Below are 19583 nucleotides of genomic sequence, written 5' to 3'. Positions count from 1 at the left end.
ATAACATCTTGGATGGATCTCCAGAAAATTATGCTAAGTGGAAAAAAAAAGCCAATCCTAAAGGTTATATACTCTATGACTATATTTACATAACGTTTTGGGGATAAGAACATTATGGAAATAGAGAACAGATTCATAGTTGCCTGAGCTAAGTAGGTGCAGTTATAAAAGAGCAACACAAGACATTCCTGCTGTGATGGAATTGTTCTGTATCCTGACTTTGGTGGTGGTCACTTGAATCTATGTGTGATACAGTTGTGTAGAACTAAGGGCAGACACATGGAGATGGATGGTGGCGATGGCTGCACAACATGAAGTTATTTAATATTACTGAACTGTACATTTGAAATGTTAAAATGGTAAATTTATGTGTATTTTACTACAGTAAAAAAGGAAAAGAAAGGTTTCTAAAGCATTGAGAGATTAGCAGGCCTATAAATTTATGCTTACTAAGCAATCTCTTTTTAAAATTTCCAGTCTGTCATGTAACAATATGTGGTCCTACTGTGTATGATCGCTGTGTGGTTCTGACCACAAATGACACATGAATTCAAAAACATCTCACCTTGTCTATATATTGCTCAAGATGAGAAGTCTGTCAGTCATGTTCTTGAATATTGGAGTGATATACGGACACTCTCTATGTCTCCAGTGTTCTTATCACAGACTGGTAGCAGAGTTGCATGAACTACATTTGGGCAAGTGTCTGAATCAAAGCTTAGATTTATAGCACTGTAAGAATTTCAAAGAGAGAAAGTTAGAATAATTGTTCCAGGAGAGTGTAATTTGCTGGATTTAGGAGCTAACACCAGGTCTCTCCCTTGGTGTTGTAGGTATGAATCCTTTTTTGGCTACCCCATTCTCTCATTTTCTTCTGAGCTTATGAAGGGCCTCTCATGCTGGAGGGTGAAATTGTCAACACTTGGTTTCTCAGATTCCTTTGCAGGTGGGCTGTGTGCCTGACCTTTATTCTGCTCCAGAGTTGTTGGGATGTTGGGAATATGAAGAGCTCTCTCTGCTGCAGTGACTGCAAGGCCATGGCACTGCATGGCTGCAGGGCTAGTGGTGGTATCCCACTGGCTTTGTGCTCAGTTTCTGGAATTCAGCAGCTGGGGCAACAACATCTGCAGAAGTAGCATTTGCATCAAAACTTGGAGCGTTTTTCTGGGAGACTTTTCCTCATTCTGGTTCCCTGGTCTTCCGTTTATCATGTTCAAGGAAAACAAGTCAGCAGATGTAGGAAAGTATAAAGAAGAAAACTAAAATCATTAGTCATACCATTGAGAAAAAAACATTTTAAGTGAGTTTCTTTTATATATATTTTGTTTTCTGTAAGAACTTTTTAAAACAAAATTATGTTTTTTCACATCCTGCTTTTCTCCCCTTTGCATTCTACTATTTCCATTTGGTGGCAATTGTATGCAAACATGCTTTTAAATATTTGCATAATGGGCCCTGGCTGGTGTGGCACAGTGGATTGAGTGCCAGCCTGTAAACCAAAGGGCTGCTGGTTTGATTTCCAGTTAGGGCACATGCCTGGGTTGCAGGCCAGGTCCCCAGTGGGGAACACATAAGAAGCAACCACACATTGTTGTTTCTTCTCTGTCTTTCTGCCTGCCTTCTCCTCTGCCTATAAATAAATAGATAGATAGATAGATAGATAGATAGATAGATAGATAAATAAAATTCTTTTAAAAAATTAAGAAGAATCAATCCTCTCAGCTGCTGGTTTCTACTATAGAACAACCATCATTTTGACATGTAAGTGTCCATATTCTTGCTCCGTCATGTGTTTGCTTATGGTGTTATATAGCTCTATGAACACTTGTTTGGGATGGAGGAAGCCTTTGTTTTGACTGCAGATGATTATGTCTTTTGAATTCCTGTTTTCCATGGCGAAACAGTGAATTCTCACAGTGGTGGCTGGATAGGAACATATTGCATTTTGATGAAGGACAAAGTTAATTATTTGATACCTGAGTTTCCAGGGTATGTGTCTCAAAGAAGAAAACATGTGTTATTAAAAAGATACATGGGCAAAAAAAAAAAAGAAGGAAAGAAAGAAGGGAGAAGGGAAGGTAGGAAGGAGGGAAGGAAGAAGGGGACTAGGAAAAATTCATCTCTGCTCTCCCACCACCATGTAACCATTGGAAAAATTCACCAAGTTGCATCCTGTAGATCGGGATATCATTTTCACTAGGGGCCACATCAGCCTTGAGTTTGCCTTCAAAAGGCCAAATGTAATTTTAGGACTGTATAAATGTAACTACTCCTTAACAGTTAAGCAAGAGCTCAGTGCTGCTGCCAGGTAGAAACAAGGTGCCAGGCTGGATAAAGGAAGGTGGAGGGCCGGATTCAGCTTGTGTTTGCCACCTGTGCTATAGATTGAGGGTCAGCAGCAGCACTGTCTTTGTAGTCACAGTCATTTTGATGCTGCTACAGCTGCCACCTCTGCTGTCACTTTCTCCTCCTCATTATTGCTGGTACCACTGGCCATTCCAGATTCATGCTAAATGAATCAAGTAATCTGAAAATTTGTTTCAGTCACACATTGTGAAACATGCATTTGGAATGATTTCCTGAGAAAGCCTGGGTACAGAATGCAAATATTTTGAATGGACTTATCTCAGAGTTGTACTACTATTTTTCCTTGTCATTTTAAAACCCTTAATATGAATAAATTGTTTGTACAGCGCAGCTTTTTTTTAAATCCTTAGATAAGAAATATGTGGTTTGAAAGCAGAGAATAAAAACATGAATGATAATGTATGCAATGCCCACTAGAAGGTCCTGGCTGCTGTTCCTTGCCAGGCGTTATAATCGCCTATTTGGTGTGTTTATTTCAGGCTGCAGATAGTGGATGAAAGTGCCTGGTAGGTTGCCAGCACATGACTTAGTTGCCAAATGGAGTGTTTAGTACTTGTTACATTTGATTTATATCACAAGTTCTTCCCATTAACAGTCTACTGGTGATAACCTACTTGGCTTTTCATGTGGCTACTTTGAAACAGCCACTTGACAACATTCGGCATATCACAAAGTTTAATGCTGAATAAAGGAGGGAGTGAATGACTACATAGGTTCTGCTCTATACTGATATGGTGTTTGGTGCAGACTCAGTACCCATTCTGTTTATTGAGTGAATAAATCCTGTGTGTATATTTCTCTGATTTACTGTACCATAGTAAGGTCTATGGATTTGAGACTTAAAGGGCTGGTGAGAGGGATAGAAATAGATAGAAATAATAGTGCTTACATGTCTGATGGGATTGCATTTATATGGAGGGAGATATTCTGCTCACCTGTGTCACTATTTAAATGCAAGTTTGGATTATGTGGAAGACAGAAGGCCTCATCAAAACAACATTGATTCTAAGCTGAAGTGTAACCTCGTAATACTGACAATTTCTGTAATCTCAAGTCTATTTTTTTTTTACAAGTTCACTTCTGGAATTGTGGCCCTACATATATAATCAAATGTGCAATAAATATGGTGATTTTTATTTTCAGATTGAAAACTTGCAAGAACAACTTAGGGATAAAGACAAACAATTGACCAATCTGAAAGACAGAGTGAAGTCCCTGCAGACAGATTCCAGTAATACAGACACTGCCCTGGCGACGCTGGAGGAGGCTCTGTCAGAGAAGGTGAGCTTGGACTCAAAGCAGGGTATCAGGATTTAGGGAAACATGGTTGGGAGGAGATCTTCCAGATGCATTGAAGTGTGCCTGCTTTTTTCCATGCACTCACACCACTAACAACCCCAGCTGGGCCACCAACTCGCATGCTTAACCCTCTTTAGGAGGCTTGGCATACTGAAACCAGGGTGTCTTCTAGAATTGCAAACCTGATCACCTCACCCCTGGCCCTGCTTTAAAACCTTTACTAGCTTGTTTTTGTTCTTAAGATGATCAAAAGGGAAATCTTTAACCTGGCCCATAGAGTCCATCCCTTCATCTAATCTGGCTCTTATCTGACCAACTACCCCTCTGCCTGTCATACTCCTCTTTCTCTGCCACACTCCCTCCTTTTCCCTTTCTCCCTTTTATTCTCCCCCACTCCCTTTCTTTGTTTTTTCTTTCTTCCTTCTTTCCTTCCTTTCAAGCCTCATCCCACATCTCTCTTCCCTTGTTCTCTGTGTTGTAACTATATTAGCCTTCTAGATTTTCAGCTGTACCATTCTCTATACTGCCTCAGACCCTTTGCACATGCTATTTTACATGTTATTACATGTTATACAGACATGTTTTATGCTTTCTGTAGACTTAATTCTTCTTCTGAGAGCTCAGTTTCCTGAGAAGCTATATTGTACAATAGTTAAGAATGTGGACATTGCAGCCAGACTGCCTGGCTTCAAATCCTAGGTCTGACATTTACTACATTGGACAAACTACGTAGTCTTTCACTTCCTTAGTTTGTTCCTCAGTTCTGATTTAGAACAATAGGTATAATACCTTATAGCTGTGGTTATTATTATTATTTTATGAGTCATTTCTCAGGGCACCCTGCTAGGTAAAATCCTTCATTATGTTCTCATGAATAGTGTGAACTTCCCAGAGCTTGTGTTACAAACTTAATTGTGCTTTTGTCTGTGTGTTGTTGTTTTTTTTGGTGATTAATTGGTCTTCTCTGCTAGACTCCATACCCAAGAAGTGCACACATATTTGGTGACCATTTTTTTTCTTTCTGGAAGATTTATCCATTGATATCAATAGGGTATTAATGTCCCCTACAGGGACTGTGTTACTATTGATCTGTCTCTTTATGCCCATTATTTGTGTGCCATTTATGTGTGTTAGCTCACTTTTACCCAGTGCCTCGTATAATAATACCTGCTCGGGGGAGTACTCAGCAAACACTGGTTGAGCTAGTCTCCATTGTATGACAGGCATTGCTGTGGGCACCGGAGATGCAGCAAAGAAAAAAAATGAGTCAAAATCCTGGGTCTCATAGAGTTCAGATTTTAATGGGTGTGAAGGAGAAACAGACAATAAATAAATAAGTAAAATACTGAGGATTTCAGAAGTCAAGTAACTCTCTCTCTCCTAGGGCCTCAAATTTCCCATTTGTGGAATGGAGAAATTAGATTAAATGGTCCCACAGGCTATGTAAATCAGTGTATATTAAAGAGGCCTTCTTTGGCTTTTTCAGAATTACCAGGTGGTGCTTGTTGAAAATCTAAATTATTAGGCTCCAGGTATGTCCACTAAATCAGAACCTTGCATTGGGCCTGGGAATCTGCATTTAGCCACCTCCCAGGGTGTACATCATTTTGATGTACACTGCAGTCTGAGAACCACTAACCTATGTTAAAAATATAGGAGAGAAAAAAGAGTCATATTCTATGGCTAGATGGTCTTCATGTTTCTATTAAAAGTTATAAGATTATAAATTTGGGATTATATGATAAGATTTAAGATTTCACTTGAAGACTTATAAGAAGTGTAAATATAGTGATTTTTCAGGGAAAGATATTCTTCTATTTTTAGTTTTCAAGATTGTATTTCCAAAAAAAAAAAGGATTATATTTCCAAAGCTCTTTGTAATAATTTCCTTTGTAAGATTTGAATGAGGGAATGTTGGTTCAAACTATTAATGATTATGTAACCCTCTTGCAGTTTTTGAGTGGTAGGATGTCAGCCTATTTGTACCTCTTCATTTCTTTCTCCAAATGTAAAGAAATAAACATATACCATATAATTTTCCATGTTGTGAATTCTTGGCAGAACTCTATCATTTTTTTTCCCTGGGCTCTATTAAGATTTGATTTATTCTAGTTTAAATCTGAAAGAATTCCCAAATCTGAAACTACTCCCTTCCTTAAGCACTTCCTCTGCAGCCAAGGGGATAACTGGAAAGGACAGCCGGGGTCTGTGGGAGTCTGGCCCCTCATCCTGCCTCCACTGCTTGATAATTGCATCAATTGGGGCAAGCCTCTTCAACTGCAAGTGTCTCTTAGTACCCTATTTTCAAAATGCATGTTTAAATTGGCTGATCTCTAAGTTCCATTCTCAATTTTGGAACTACCATGACCATAATTGTTCAATTTGCTGATCCTGTCTCAGGCACATGAAATCTGAATTGGACCATAGGTGAGGAGCTGAGAGCTTAGACGTCTCCTCAAAGGGCTGGTGGGGAACAAAATGAGGGAAGTGGGTTTGGTGTGATGGAGTAGGGAGTACTGGCAACTGTGGTCAGCTGGGTAGTCCTTGACATGTTTCAAAACATCCAAGTTCAGATTTTTAACAATAAGAATGCTCAAGCCAAACAAAAGAATAAGGTTAAGAATAGTATAGCTGTGTGGGCTAGTTTTGACCTGTGAGCTGTTAGTCTGTAAATGCTATTTGCATCTGATTTTTTTTCTTTGCCTTTCATAGTAATGAAGAATAAAAGCAAACAGAGCAATTTATTTAGAGGAAATTTCCTAAAGGTGCCACAGCCACAATGCTAATGTATTTAAAAAACATAAAATTGTTGGATAGGAAATGGCAAGGCCTTCTATCATAGGAGAAAGAATAGTGGATTTCAGTATTTATTCCAATGGGTATCAAACTTCTGTGTGCATCCTAATATCTTACTCTATCAAGCAAAACTATCATTTAGAATTGAAGAGCAGATAAAAGTGCTTCCCAGATAAGGCCAATTAAAGAAGTTCATCATCACTAAGCCCTTATTATATGAAATATTAAAGGGACTTATCTAAGAAAAAGAAGATCAAAACTATGAACAGTAGAATGACAACAATCTCACAACTATCAACAACTGAACCTAAAAAACAAAAACAAAACAAACTAAGCAAACAACTAAAACAGGAAGAGAATCAGAAATAGAGATCACAGGGAAGGTTATCAGCAGGGAGGGGGAGAAAGGAGAATGGGAGAAAAGGTACAGGGAATGAGAAGCATAAATGGCAGGTACAAAATAGACAGGGAAGGTTAAGAGTAGTATAGGAAATGGAGAAGCCAAAGAACTTATATACACAACCCATGGACATGAACTAAGGGTTGGGGCAAGTGTGGGTGGGAGGGGGGCGGGTACAGGGTGGAGGAGAATAAAGGGGAGAAACAATGAGACAACTCTAAGAGCATCATGCCCAGTGATTCTGATGCATGTGGTCAGAAGACCATACTTTGATAAACACTAAATCTATGCTCTATCATTTTAAAGATGGGAAAAGGGCTTAGTGAGGCAAAATGACTTGCCCAGAAATAAAATTTGGGAGATATGCTGCATCACTTGCCACTTCCGAGCCCTGAGCAGACATCATTAATCAACCTTGGCACAGCTAATTTCTAACCCAGCACTCCAGGAAGTCACTTATGCTCTAAGGTGTCCCTTGGCTGGGACTTTGTTGCCTACCCTGTATTATCCCAAGGCCACTCAGCTCACCAGTGATGGAGTAGGACTAAATCTCAAACTTTCTGATCTTTGTGCTTTTGACATCATCATCTCCTTAATGGCATTTACCTCACAAGTTCTTAATTTTATCCACATGTAATTGAATAGATCTTCTGGAACAAGGCATGATGCAAAAAGTAAAATGATTTATTAACAATTATAGATTCATAAAAACATTGAATTATTTGCTGTCTTTTGGCCAATAGAATGCATTAGGCATTATTCACCATTCCACTTGGGTTATTACATCCCAGGGAGTGTGTTACTTCTTTTAATTTCCAGGAACTTATTCACATACTCAGAGTTTGCAAAAAATAATGCCACTTAGCAAGTTAAGATTGAGTATGACCTCGTTCTAGGATTGACACACAGAAGCTCAAGAGACAGAGTGCATGGTGTTTATAAAGCTGGTCTCCCAAGCCTTGCTGCAGCCACATACTAGATAAGCAGTAGAAAGCCAGATAGTAGCGCTGGAGGCCACTGTAATTCAGTTCCTACCCAGTGATAAAGCACAAAAAGATTAGACCTGTGCAGGGCCAGATGAGTATGCAAGGAACACTTGCCAATGCAAATAAGACTAAAACAAGAACACATTGTTGGAATTTCTACAAGTTAGCTGTTAATCAAGTAGATCATGGCATATTAAGGCTTTTTAACACATGTTTTTGACATCTGGCCCTGTGTGGCTGACAGTTAAATTAGTTTTGTGATTGACGGAGAAATATTTTGGAGTATTGAATCATCAATAACACTTAAAAACGTTATACTGCTTGCTGATGTTTTTTGTCATCAATGCCCAGTCAATAGTACAAGTGCTTAGAGCAAATCAACGTTGTTTCCAAATGACTCTGACACCTTCTAGATGTTAAAACACATACTTAATTTCATTTCCCTTCCTTTGAAGACAAGATGATTCTTAAGTTGAGTTCTTATTTCTTCCATCAGCCTTTTTAATTGCCTGTTGTATGCCAGACAGCTTGCCCAGTCCTTTGGACTAGAGTGCTGCCCTTGGAGAAGCTGGCCTGGGAGGTTGAGCGTGCAGTCAACCATGGGCACAGTGCTGAGTGGGAATAAATGCCACACAATTGGACCAAAGTGATTCTTGGGAAGGATGTCAAATAGTGGGGTGACATGGTCAGTTTGGGGCTTTAAAAATATCATTCCAACAACCATGTGGTAGAAGTGATGAAATGGAGAGGGCCTGGTAGCCAGGTGACCAGTCATGAGGTTTTTGTAATAAGTATAGGCAAAAGGCAGTGAGGGCTCATTTGCTGAAATCATGGAAAGCCCTTGAGAGATTTACCATCCACTGAGGCCATTTCTTTCTTCTGTAGATCACGTAATCATCTACAATGTCACAGACAAAGTCAAATAGGACTGTTGCTGGAATCAAGAAGAAACAAATATAGGCAATTAATAGACTCATTTATTCTATTTTCACTCCTGCTGTCATAATGATATACTTCACTTTAAAGTATTTTGAAATAATTGCAAAACAATGATGCTACTCTCTTCTCCCCTGAAAACATTAGATACAAAAATTAGTGTCATTGAGGTAGAAGAGTTGCTTCCCTGGCAGTTCTTCTTAAATCACAGATTAAGTGTTCCAGCTAACTTTCCTCTGCTTTAAACACTGTTCTACAGTTGTCTTATGTATCAGGAATTGCCTTTTACTATCTACTTATAAAAATATAGAGGATAATATAAAAATATTTAAGTGTCATTGTTGCACCAATATTTTTTAACGATGACATCCAAAAGGAAGTTCAGATATGTGTTGGGTAATTGAAAACCAACTTTAGAAATCTAATTCAAACTTTTCTCAAGTGGAATTTTCTTTTAAAAAAGAAGGTTCTTATTTTGATATTGGCAAGATTGCACAGCTTAGGAAACATGACTACCAGAGTAGTATTTTTATTTCAGTATGAAAGTCAAGGGCAGGCAGGTCCTCAGATCTCCTTGAATGTCTCCAGGCATTTGTTTGTGTCGGTGTGGTCTCATGGGCTTGGCTAAGACTAAGAGATCTCTGGATGTCAGGGTGGGCCTTCTGTTTATGAGCTGGGTCACCTTCGATGAATCAGTCAGCCAGTCTTTCTGTGCCTGGTTTCCTCACCTCTACAGTATTCCCAGTAGCAGTGCTTCAGACCTCACAGTTGCGATGAAGACTGGGTAAGTGGGGCACATTACCATGCCTAATGTGTAGTAAGCTCTCAATACAGGAAAGCTGCTATGTGAACTTTGCTTAAAGTCAAGAAATGTTTTGGAGTCTTTACTCATTGCCAATAAGCCATTGGGAAAATTTAGAAGTAAGTAAACATCTTCTGACACATTGGGAAACTACTTATACAATGGGCTTATTTTTATTTTGTTTCAAGTTCTCACTGTGAGTCGGTCCTCAGTCCTGAATGGTGGAGGTCCTGCCCCACTCCAGTCCCCTTTCCAGTCAGAGAAGAGTCTTCAGAAACCAAGGAAAGTCTTTTTGCATCAGGTGGGAAAGCAAAGCAAGGAGGGTAGAGCCAAGAGTTTGCTTTTGCTTCTTCCCTTGCCCAGACAAGGCTTTGGCAGGTCCAGGGTCTTGGTGCCTGAACCTCCCTTTTCTGGAACTGCTTTTGAAATTTTCTAAGTACCATGAATCGAAACAGCTTCAGAGTGTGAACATTAATGCCCCTTGCAACTCTGTGATGCTACCTTTTATGAACAAGCCAAAAGCTATGTTCTCTCTTATGCCTCTCTTCATAAACCAAATGTTTAATAATATCTATGTGTGTTGATTCTTGTAGGGAATTTCTTACATGTATTGCCTCATTTTGTAGGGTATCTTGGCATACGACAAAGTGAGAGGTGGGTCCTCACCTCTTCTTTTTTTGACAATTGCCTCACAGGAAAGAATAATTGAACGTTTGAAAGAACAGCGAGAGAGAGATGATCGGGAAAGACTAGAAGAGATAGAATCTTTCCGAAAAGAGAATAAAGACCTAAAGGAGAAAGTCAATGCTTTACAAGCTGAACTGACTGAAAAAGAGGTGAGTTTGGAAAAACAAATGAACTTGAACCATATTGATGGTCCTCATAAAATTGTATTTATGGTAGCCTCAAGAGACCAGAGACTTAGTTTGAGGAACTTTGTGAAGATTTGGGGAACATAGTTACCCCTCTTTTGTAAAGCTGTCTGAATTCAAAGGAAAATATTTACTGTAACTCTTCATCAATGCTGCTCAATACACATCTTCTCCACTAACTGCATAGGATGGAGCACCTTAAAATTCTTCTGGATGTCTTATTGCATTTGTGTGGCTTACAGGATTCTATATTTTTTTCAGTGTCCATTGACTTTTTGTTTGAGATAACAACAAAAGCATTAATAATAATAATAGCAGCTCCACTTTATTGAAGGCTTTTAACATCCTAATTCTTGGGTTGGGTGATTTACATTCATCTGTGCTTCTGGGGATAACTCAGTACCCCCAGCTTAAGAGGTTTGGTACCAGGCTGGACACAAAAGGTTAAATGTGGCTTCCCTTCTGGGACATCATTTTCATGTTATGGTAAAAATTTAAAACAATATTTTCACATTAGAGCAAATGTGGAAACCGAAGCAGATCTCACCTGTATTTTTTCAGTAAAGCAATATACTTTAAAGAAATATCTTATTGGGGGTCATAGAGAGACTGTTTTGGGTTATAGCCCCCTACTCTGAGGTATACCTATAACCCTTTAGTTTACTTAGGAATACTTCACTGAAGAGGTTTGAGAAGCAGCAATACACATTATTTTATTCAATTGTCAAAACTCTGACATATGCGCCATTGTTCACAACTGGCCCCTTCACCTTTATCCCCCCACCACCCCCTACCAGGAAATGTCCATCTCCTTTAGGGGCAGCACAGATCCTTTCACTCTGCTAGTTTTTGATAATTCTCTATAAATTAGGAATCTAAGAGATAATTCTCTGCATTAGGAATCCAAGAAGGGAAGAATTGATGAATAATAGGAGTTTTGAGGAAACTCACAAGCAAAATTTATACTCTCTAAAATTTAAACTTAAAATTTAAGTTTTTAGGCAGGAGATGATTGTTTTGATATGAAAATAAAGACTATGAGTCCTCTTCCTACTATTTTCCTGCTAAATGTAACTTGGGGGAATCTATAATTACTACAGTTGATATGTGACAGAAGGCTTTGACTCACTTGCAGCCACTGATTGCAAGTGCTATTCATGGGTTTGCTCCTTAAAAAGTATACACACACCACACACATCTTATTGAAAAGAGATCTTGATGACATGGTGGAGCATACATTTTAAATGAAAATAATTTAGTGAACAATGCCTATAGTGTATGAATTTCAGACAGGCATTTCAGCAAACATTTATTGTCCCTGTATAATGTGCCTGCCAGTAGGCTGGGTGTGTCAGTCAAGCTTCCACTAGAAAAACAGAACTGTATTAAGAAATTTAATCATATTAAGAAATTTATTGCAAGGAATTGGCTTACATAGTTAGGGGGGCTGGCTAGGCAAGTCCACAATTCATAAGGCAGGACATCAGGAAGAGCAGGCTAGAAACTCACAGATGGTAGCTGACCTGCTGTCCACAGGTGGAATTTCTTCCTTCTCAGGGAAACCTCAGTTCTGCTCTTAAGACCTTTCAACTGATAGGATCAGGCCCACCCATATTATGGAGAATCATATCCTTTACTTAAAGTTGACTGATTGTAGACGTTAGTCACATCTACAACACAACTTCATAGCAACACCAGATCAGTGTTTGACTGAATATCTGGGGAAGAGAGCCTAGCTGAGTTGACACCTGAAGCTATAATACCCAGCAACTTAAAAGCTGTCAAGAAAACATATAATTGTTGTCATCAGGGTGCTTATAGTTTAGATGGGGTGATAATAATATTTACCATAACCAAATGCCTGGGTTATAAGGTCTTTTATTATTTCTGGGGGAGTAATATAAAAAGTTTTGATATTTGAGTTGGGTTTGAGATCTGTATCTCCCTTTAATAGCTTGGTAACATTGGCGAAGACACGTAGTTCATGTGAGCTTCAGTTTCCTGACCTGAAAAATAAGAGTGGTTAACCTGTCCCTTAGAAGGTTACTAGCTGGGCTGTTTGCTGGGTGATGGTGGTAGTATCTTCATCAACAAGGTTATCCAGATGTGATGTGTTAGGCAACATCATCTACAGAGAGAACATTGTGTGCTTAGTCTCTCCCTGTGCGTTGAAAATGTATATAAAGGAAATGCACAACATCTGCTTTTAGGGGAAACCTGAACATTTTAGTCACATAGTCAGATGTTGCTAATGATTTCATATTTAGTGATGGACCTTGCCATCATAGCTAGCAAAATTATGCTCTGTGATAATATGCAAGTATTTATTTCTTTTAGTTTAAAAAATTCAGACTACATAGGGGAGCTTTTGGTTTCTGGGTGGGAAAGATGAGTGGGAGAATTTAAGTAACCCCATGTCTAATTGGAGAGGCTCATTATATCTGTTGAATATGGATTTACAAAGGATTAGAACATAAAGTCTACTCTGAATTTTAAAATAATTTTATCTTTGATTACACAAAAGATGTTTGAAAAACCATTGGCCAGTTGTCTGTTAAAGAAAGGGAATTTTATCAAAATTTAATAGGGTGTTTTATACTTGATTTTCCCTGAGAGGGAGGGTGGGAAAGCATTAAAGTCAGTATTTTCTTTCATATTTGTCTTAGGGTTTGCATGACCTGACAGCAATAAATGTAAATGGAAGGTTCAGGGTGTCTGTTTTACCATGACATGTAAAGACCACCTTGGGATTTACATCATTAGCATGGCTTTGAGACATGAAACATGCATTTACTGACTGCACCATTTGGTCACATTTGATTGTGTTGCAATTAGATCCTGCTCAGTTCTGTAAGCTGGCCAACTTTAATTTCCGGGCCAGAGCAGACTATTGTTACCCTAGTAAGACTATATTTACTCATTTGTCTAATGCACACTTTATTGCTATATATAGAATCAATGTATTCAAATAGACAACAGTGCTAGTAGAAATTGCAGTGTTTTACTTACTAGTGTTCTCTTCCTTTTAGTCTAGTTTAATTGACCTCAAGGAACATGCATCTTCGTTAGCCTCAGCAGGGCTGAAAAGGGACTCTAAATTAAAATCTCTAGAAATAGCCATCGAACAAAAGAAAGAAGAATGTAGCAAACTGGAGGCACAGTTAAAAAAGGTAAGTGAAGCCTAAGGGGGGAAAAACATGCTTATTTTATAATGAATTACAAAATGGGAAAGGAAAAGAAAAAAAAAAACCCTTATCTTTTGCTGTCTGCTGATAAAAGAATTAAACACTCTTTAGTCCTAAGAAGTCTGCATCAAATCTGTCTGTGAACCTGGAAATTATCTTAGGTTTCCTGTCTGAAAAAAAAACAACACCTTGAAAAATACATGAAAATAGTAGTGGAAATAACAAATATAAAAGCCAGGCATCACTCTCTGGGCAAATCTCAACTGTCAAAAGAGATCAATGGAAATTTGCAACAAACCAAAGAATCCAGGGGCTCGATTATGCATTGATAAACTTTTCTTCTTTTAGAAATAGGTCAACATTTCTATTAGAGCTTTGCAAAGTTTACCTGATGACATTAAATTTCTAGAAGTTCACCAAAATAGTCAAGTCCCTGGAATACCTGTGGGATGAGTATTTATATTTGACCTGAAATGGCCCTAATTTCTAAGAAAGCTTGTTTTATGTAGAAGGCTTTGGAAAAGAATGAAGGATATTCATATTGCAGCACTGACATGTTTTCTCTGAACTGGACGTTTTTGTGGAGCACATTTCCAGTCACGCATTGTTTTTTTGACTTTGCCCTGTGTTGTTCGGTACGTCTGCATTCATTGTGTACATAAAACTCATAACACTATGAGTTTAAGCATTTTGTTTCCCTTTGATGACTATAAATTTATTCAAAGGAGATAAGAATCTAAAAAAATGAAACAAAGCATATAATAAAATTTGACTATGTATATTTCACAGCACATTGGAATGGGGATTTATTTGCTAAAATTATGGAAATATATGATATGGATGATAGGGATGTGAAAGCATTTGTATCTTTGGAGAAATTATTCTGGATATCTTTAAATTTAATATACTATTTTGTATGATGCAATATATAACTGAAATGTGATTATACTGTATTCACTACTATGGAACTTTAGGAAATTGTCTTGAGAAATTTCACACTAATAAAGTCTCCTCACCAATACAGAACATATATATATATATACAAATCAAATCCCTTTGTAACAAAATAACAAGAAAATCTGTATTGCAAAATCTATTTTCCAATCTTCTCAACAACTCACTTTTTTCAAGAAATATCTAGTTAAGCAGAAATCTTGAACAATAAATAGAATAATTTTAATTGTCCATTTTAGGGTGTTTAAGTGGAGATTGACTTGGATATTTATGTACTGGGTGTATCATACACATTCTTAACACATATATAAATATGTCCTGCAATGTTATACATGCTCATGCATGTCAAGAAATGTACTTTTTCCTTACCCAAGAGTTTTGTGATCATAGAGCAGGCTCTATGGAGATCATAAAGATAACTCTGTGAAAAGAGAACTTCATTGGCTTTCTTTGGTGGTCCTTTGTACTGTTGTACCTCAGTTCTATTGTGCTGAGTCCTGAGGAAGGAGGACCTCAGATAGACCTGGGCATGATAGATTCCCTTCATCAACTCCAAAGAGCTGTTATGCAGATGATGGCACTCCATATATTATTTTTCTAGACATCCTCCCCTTTAGTTTAAGTCATTTATGGAATTTGAAATGCTATAGTGATTAAAAGGAAAAGGTTCACATAGTGATGCTTATAGTTTCCATGTATATGACTTGACTAGTTTCTCTCAAAATACCTATGGTTGGCCCAAGAAATCATTTCGATTATGTGGTTTCCTTTAACTCACAGGTAGACACCATATACTGGACTTCACAAATCAAATTTTGTAAACATCTCAGCATTATTCCTGAGAATATTTTAATAGTCTGTCATATCACTAGAATTAAAGTAACCAATATGGTTATCTTACTGAAAAGGCCCTACTTAATTTATGAAAAGATAATTTATTTCTAAATCTATAAATACTCTTTGCATATACCATCTCCTAAATGCATAGTACAGTGAGATTAAATAAGGTAATTATAATTTAAATATTTTCATACCTAACCTGCAGATGCTATTTTGTTATTTTTGGCTCTCTAGCATCAACTCAATTCAAAAGTTTAAAATACTTTTTCTAGTAGTCTTTAATTTCTGCTAATAAATAGTTCCATAAAAACCCCAAGTACCCATCACCTTACTTAAAAAGAATTGAGATCTACATGAAATATTTGAAAATATAAGCCAACAGTATGTGAATATACATATAAACACATCATTTACTCATGGAAAAATAAGCAGCTATAAAAGCTTAAGGAGTGTCTGGGCTTCCCTTTAAATAAAAGGGTATGTGACTTGTGAATAAAATATAAAGGGTTACTAAATGAAAGCTGAAAACATAATAGTTTTATTATGTCATAAATAAACCATGAATTCCCAGTGGAATTTTGCTCAAGATTTGTGAGTGTCCAGGTATTTTTGCCATAAAATCTACACAATGTAGATGTGTTTAGCTGAACAGAAACCTTGTCTGCCTGTGACAATGGAATCCAAATGGAGATTTAAATTTGTTTTTGTCTTATAAACAATTCTTGAAATTGGTAAAGTGAATCATTTTATAAAAGTTTATGGGAAACAGTCGCATACATAATTGTTTTTAACCCTTTACTATATGTGTTAATTTAATGCATTTCCAAATATCGATACTTTGTGAAGAAAAATGCTTATAGGCAGAAGAGGAACTATTTCTTATACATTCTGTCTGACATCTTAAAAACAATGCAATGAAATGTTCACACATGAGGAAATCTTTACTGATAGGTTGATAAAATGGTACTAACCAAATAATGCATAGCTACTAGTTCTGAGGGTGCTTTATAAACTAGTGCATTCATCCGTCGAAATAGACACCTGGGGGTTGAAAAGAACCAATTAGTGATAACATTGATCAATTTTTCTTTCAAGAGTATTTGGTGTTCAAAATGTGAATATAAATTTACCTTACATGACTAGAAATCAGTTGAGAAGCAACAGCAATTTGAAATGTTATGATTTATGCTCTCTTTAAAAAATGTTATTTTCCAATTAATATTATCTTTGAAGAAGTTATTTTTTAACCATGGCAAAATTATTATTTATTTTATTAAAGTTGATCAAATAAAAAAAATTCAGGCTCTTCAAAGGCACATGTCTTCGAGTAAAGCAGAGTAAACATTTTCTGTAATATTTTGCCTTCTATACCTTGATGTTGATCCCAAATTAATAATGCAGTTACTTAATAAATATAACTTGACAGCACTATTTAACATAATATTTAGTGTAGTTAAATCCACAAATATTTAACTCTTCTACACAAAATAGGAGAGCATTTCAGATTCTTAAGCACATAGAATGTAATGGGATAGTTAGTAAAAATTATATTTTTTACTGATTATGAACTAACAGTAGGAACTGGTAATGAGCAATGGGTAATACTGTATTTTGGTTCCCTTTGTTTTTCCTGTGCACTTAAATTTTTACTTCCCCCATTCACTGCTAATCCTGTAATTTCTTGCTTACAGGTTTTTTTGCCATTGCTAATCTGCTGTTTGCTGATCTATGTTTTTCTAAAGTTAGACTGAATAGAAAATTCAGGCTTGTGTTAATATAAAAGAAGAGCTATAAATTCAATGATAAGATTTAATTAATCTTTTATTATTACCATCTTTGAAGTTCAGGTAATAAATCGCAAACTTGGCCAAAAGTACTTCTCCTGATTCATTGCTAGAAGCCAGCACTTCATGTATCATCAAAAGTGGACAGCTTTCTTTATTTCATGGGTTATTTAACTTGAGAAAGGGAAAGTAACACAAACCTTAAATTTCTTATTCCAGCTATTCTTTTCTAGGAGCCAAAGTCAACATTTCTATTTCCCTAGAGCCTCTCACTTTCACTGTGGAATGTTTAGAAACTGAAATTTCTTCTTTTTTAACGACCAGTCGTCTGTGCAAATGCACTGGATTTGTTGAGCTAATGCTGTTTTTCTGGATCTTTCCTTCTTTCCCTGTCTGTGCTTCAATGCTTCCCCAACTTTGCAATGTAGCAAGCTGAGCAGTTGTTCAATCAGATGTACAACCCAGTAAGTCATTCCTAAATGTTGCCGCTGTAACATATCAAAGCATGAGGATCTATTGATCACATGTCATGGTGTGCTATACTGGGGAGTTTTTAAAAATATTTGAATCTCTTCCCATTTCCATTTTGTCTAAAGAAATGGCCTGTCCGTAGTCCACTGCCATTTCTTTTGAATGTGAAATTTAAAAACTAGGAAGTCAGGGAAATATTGCCAGCTTGGATATTACCTCCACCTTAACTTCAAGTCTAAGGCTATAGAAAAGCAGAGGTCAGCAGCAGATCTAGACTCATGGAATTCTTTTTTAGATCCTTAAATGCATACTTATCGAGCAAACAACTCAATGTATGTTACATTCAAATGATGGAAGTTAAGATAGGTTTAGATTTAAAAATAGGGCATTGCTCTTTGAGATTGGTAAATTCCTAACATTATTGTATGTTTTATAAGAGTTAAAAGCATGTCATTTGGCTAAGGACAAGCTAAAATATAGCCTCTTAATAACAGATAGTAATAATTCTGATTATAGCTTAATAACACAAAAACAGGTAACTACTAAAAATATGTGTAAGATGGTCAAGATGCCATCACTGACATTTTTATCCTAATGACAGGTATGCGTTAATATGAAGAAGTTTATTTGTTTCTTTAACATATTAAAGGAAGGCTTTTTTTGTTTGTTTGTTTGTTTTGCCAACTGAAGAGCCTTACTGGGAGAAATATTACATAAGGGTGGCCAGAATTTGTTATTTGGCAGATGTAATCTGAGCCATCATGTATTCTAATTACCTCCTGTTTATAAATTCCCATCACAGGGGACAGGAATAGCATGGATAAAGGAAACAATTCAGCCAACAACTCTTTGTTAAGCCACTGCTCCAGACTGCAGACCACATGATAACATGAGATGCTTTGGTGTATTTAATTAGATTCAGGCTCCATACTCCAGTCTTCAAAACAAATTTTGGTTTTGTGAACTGTTGGAGCATCTTTATTAAACTCTTTCCCTAAATGTGACTTTTAGCAGAGCAGCAAAAATAATCCATATTTCCTTTCTCTTAACATTTGCATGGCAGTATTAATAAGCAGACTCAAGACAGTAGAGTAATGGGGTGGAAATGGGGACAGCTATAATTAAACAACAATAAAAAAAAAAGAAAAAGAAAAAGACAGTGGGGAGGTGAAGAAAGACAAATAAGAATGGGGTACCTTCAAGCTTGAAAATTGACCATGGGGAAAAATGAGTGTTTTCTTTAGGTAATTTTAAAAAAAGATATAAAGTAATCCACTGAAATTGTTTCATGCTTGCTAGTTAAGGACAGTAAGAAAACCTAAGTATGCCACATTTTGGGGGTGTGCAGAATACATGGGGAGGAGTTTGTTTCTGCAGCAGCTTAGATTTACCAGGCCCATGATAGGAGTTCACCATCCCTGTTGGACTTCTGTTGGGTAGGTAGGGATGAAAAAATGGCTCTGTAGACTTTTAGGCCATTTCCCGGGATATTGACGACATGGCTCTTACTGGACTTTGCCTTATTTATCCCAGTGTTGGGTCTCCAGGGTATAAAAGCGAACTTTTCAGTCTTGTAGGTGAGTAATCTAAAGGTCATTGACTGACTTTTCTCCCTGAGTTAATTAAGCTGACCCACTGTTTTGGCATCCTGGGAATATAGCCAAACTCTCATTATGTTAGCTCTCTGTCTGCAGATATTCTTGGGGCCCCATTCTTTTTTTGGACTGATAGGGATGCAGCATGATGGATTTTCTATCCTTAATAGTCTTTTATGAAATGACTATGTTTTTCTGGTTATAAAAATAATATATGGCCACAGTGGAAGGACATAGGAGAAAAATAAAAATAACAGGATATCCCACTTGATAGAAATAATCACTAGGAACATTCG

The 19583-nt window shown here is 37.0% G+C and overlaps 1 protein-coding gene across 4 annotated transcripts in view; it reads left to right on the top strand.

Annotated features, from left to right (window-relative positions):
* Window positions 1-19583, top strand: part of ERC2 (ELKS/RAB6-interacting/CAST family member 2) — a 943617-nt gene that overhangs the window by 426762 nt on the left and 497272 nt on the right. For 2 of the 4 annotated variants that reach the window (XR_006784936.1, XM_045832534.1), the window contains 4 exons: window positions 3511-3648; window positions 10282-10422; window positions 13488-13628; window positions 17650-17685. Coding sequence is in view for 1 of the 4 variants with exons in the window: in XM_045832534.1 (XP_045688490.1) it covers window positions 3511-3648; window positions 10282-10422; window positions 13488-13628; window positions 17650-17685 (456 nt within the window). In the remaining 3 variants the exon portion in view is untranslated. The remainder of the gene's footprint in view (window positions 1-3510; window positions 3649-10281; window positions 10423-13487; window positions 13629-17649; window positions 17686-19583) is intronic. The other 2 variants (XR_006784938.1, XR_006784937.1) reach the window with 1 other exon arrangement.

Source organism: Phyllostomus hastatus, unplaced genomic scaffold (genome assembly GCF_019186645.2).
Source record: "Phyllostomus hastatus isolate PE091 unplaced genomic scaffold, TTU_PhHast_1.1 phas_contig_16, whole genome shotgun sequence".
NCBI lineage: Eukaryota > Metazoa > Chordata > Mammalia > Chiroptera > Phyllostomidae > Phyllostomus > Phyllostomus hastatus.
Note: the sequence above shows the minus strand (reverse complement) of the source record. Positions and strands in the feature narration are given on the sequence as shown.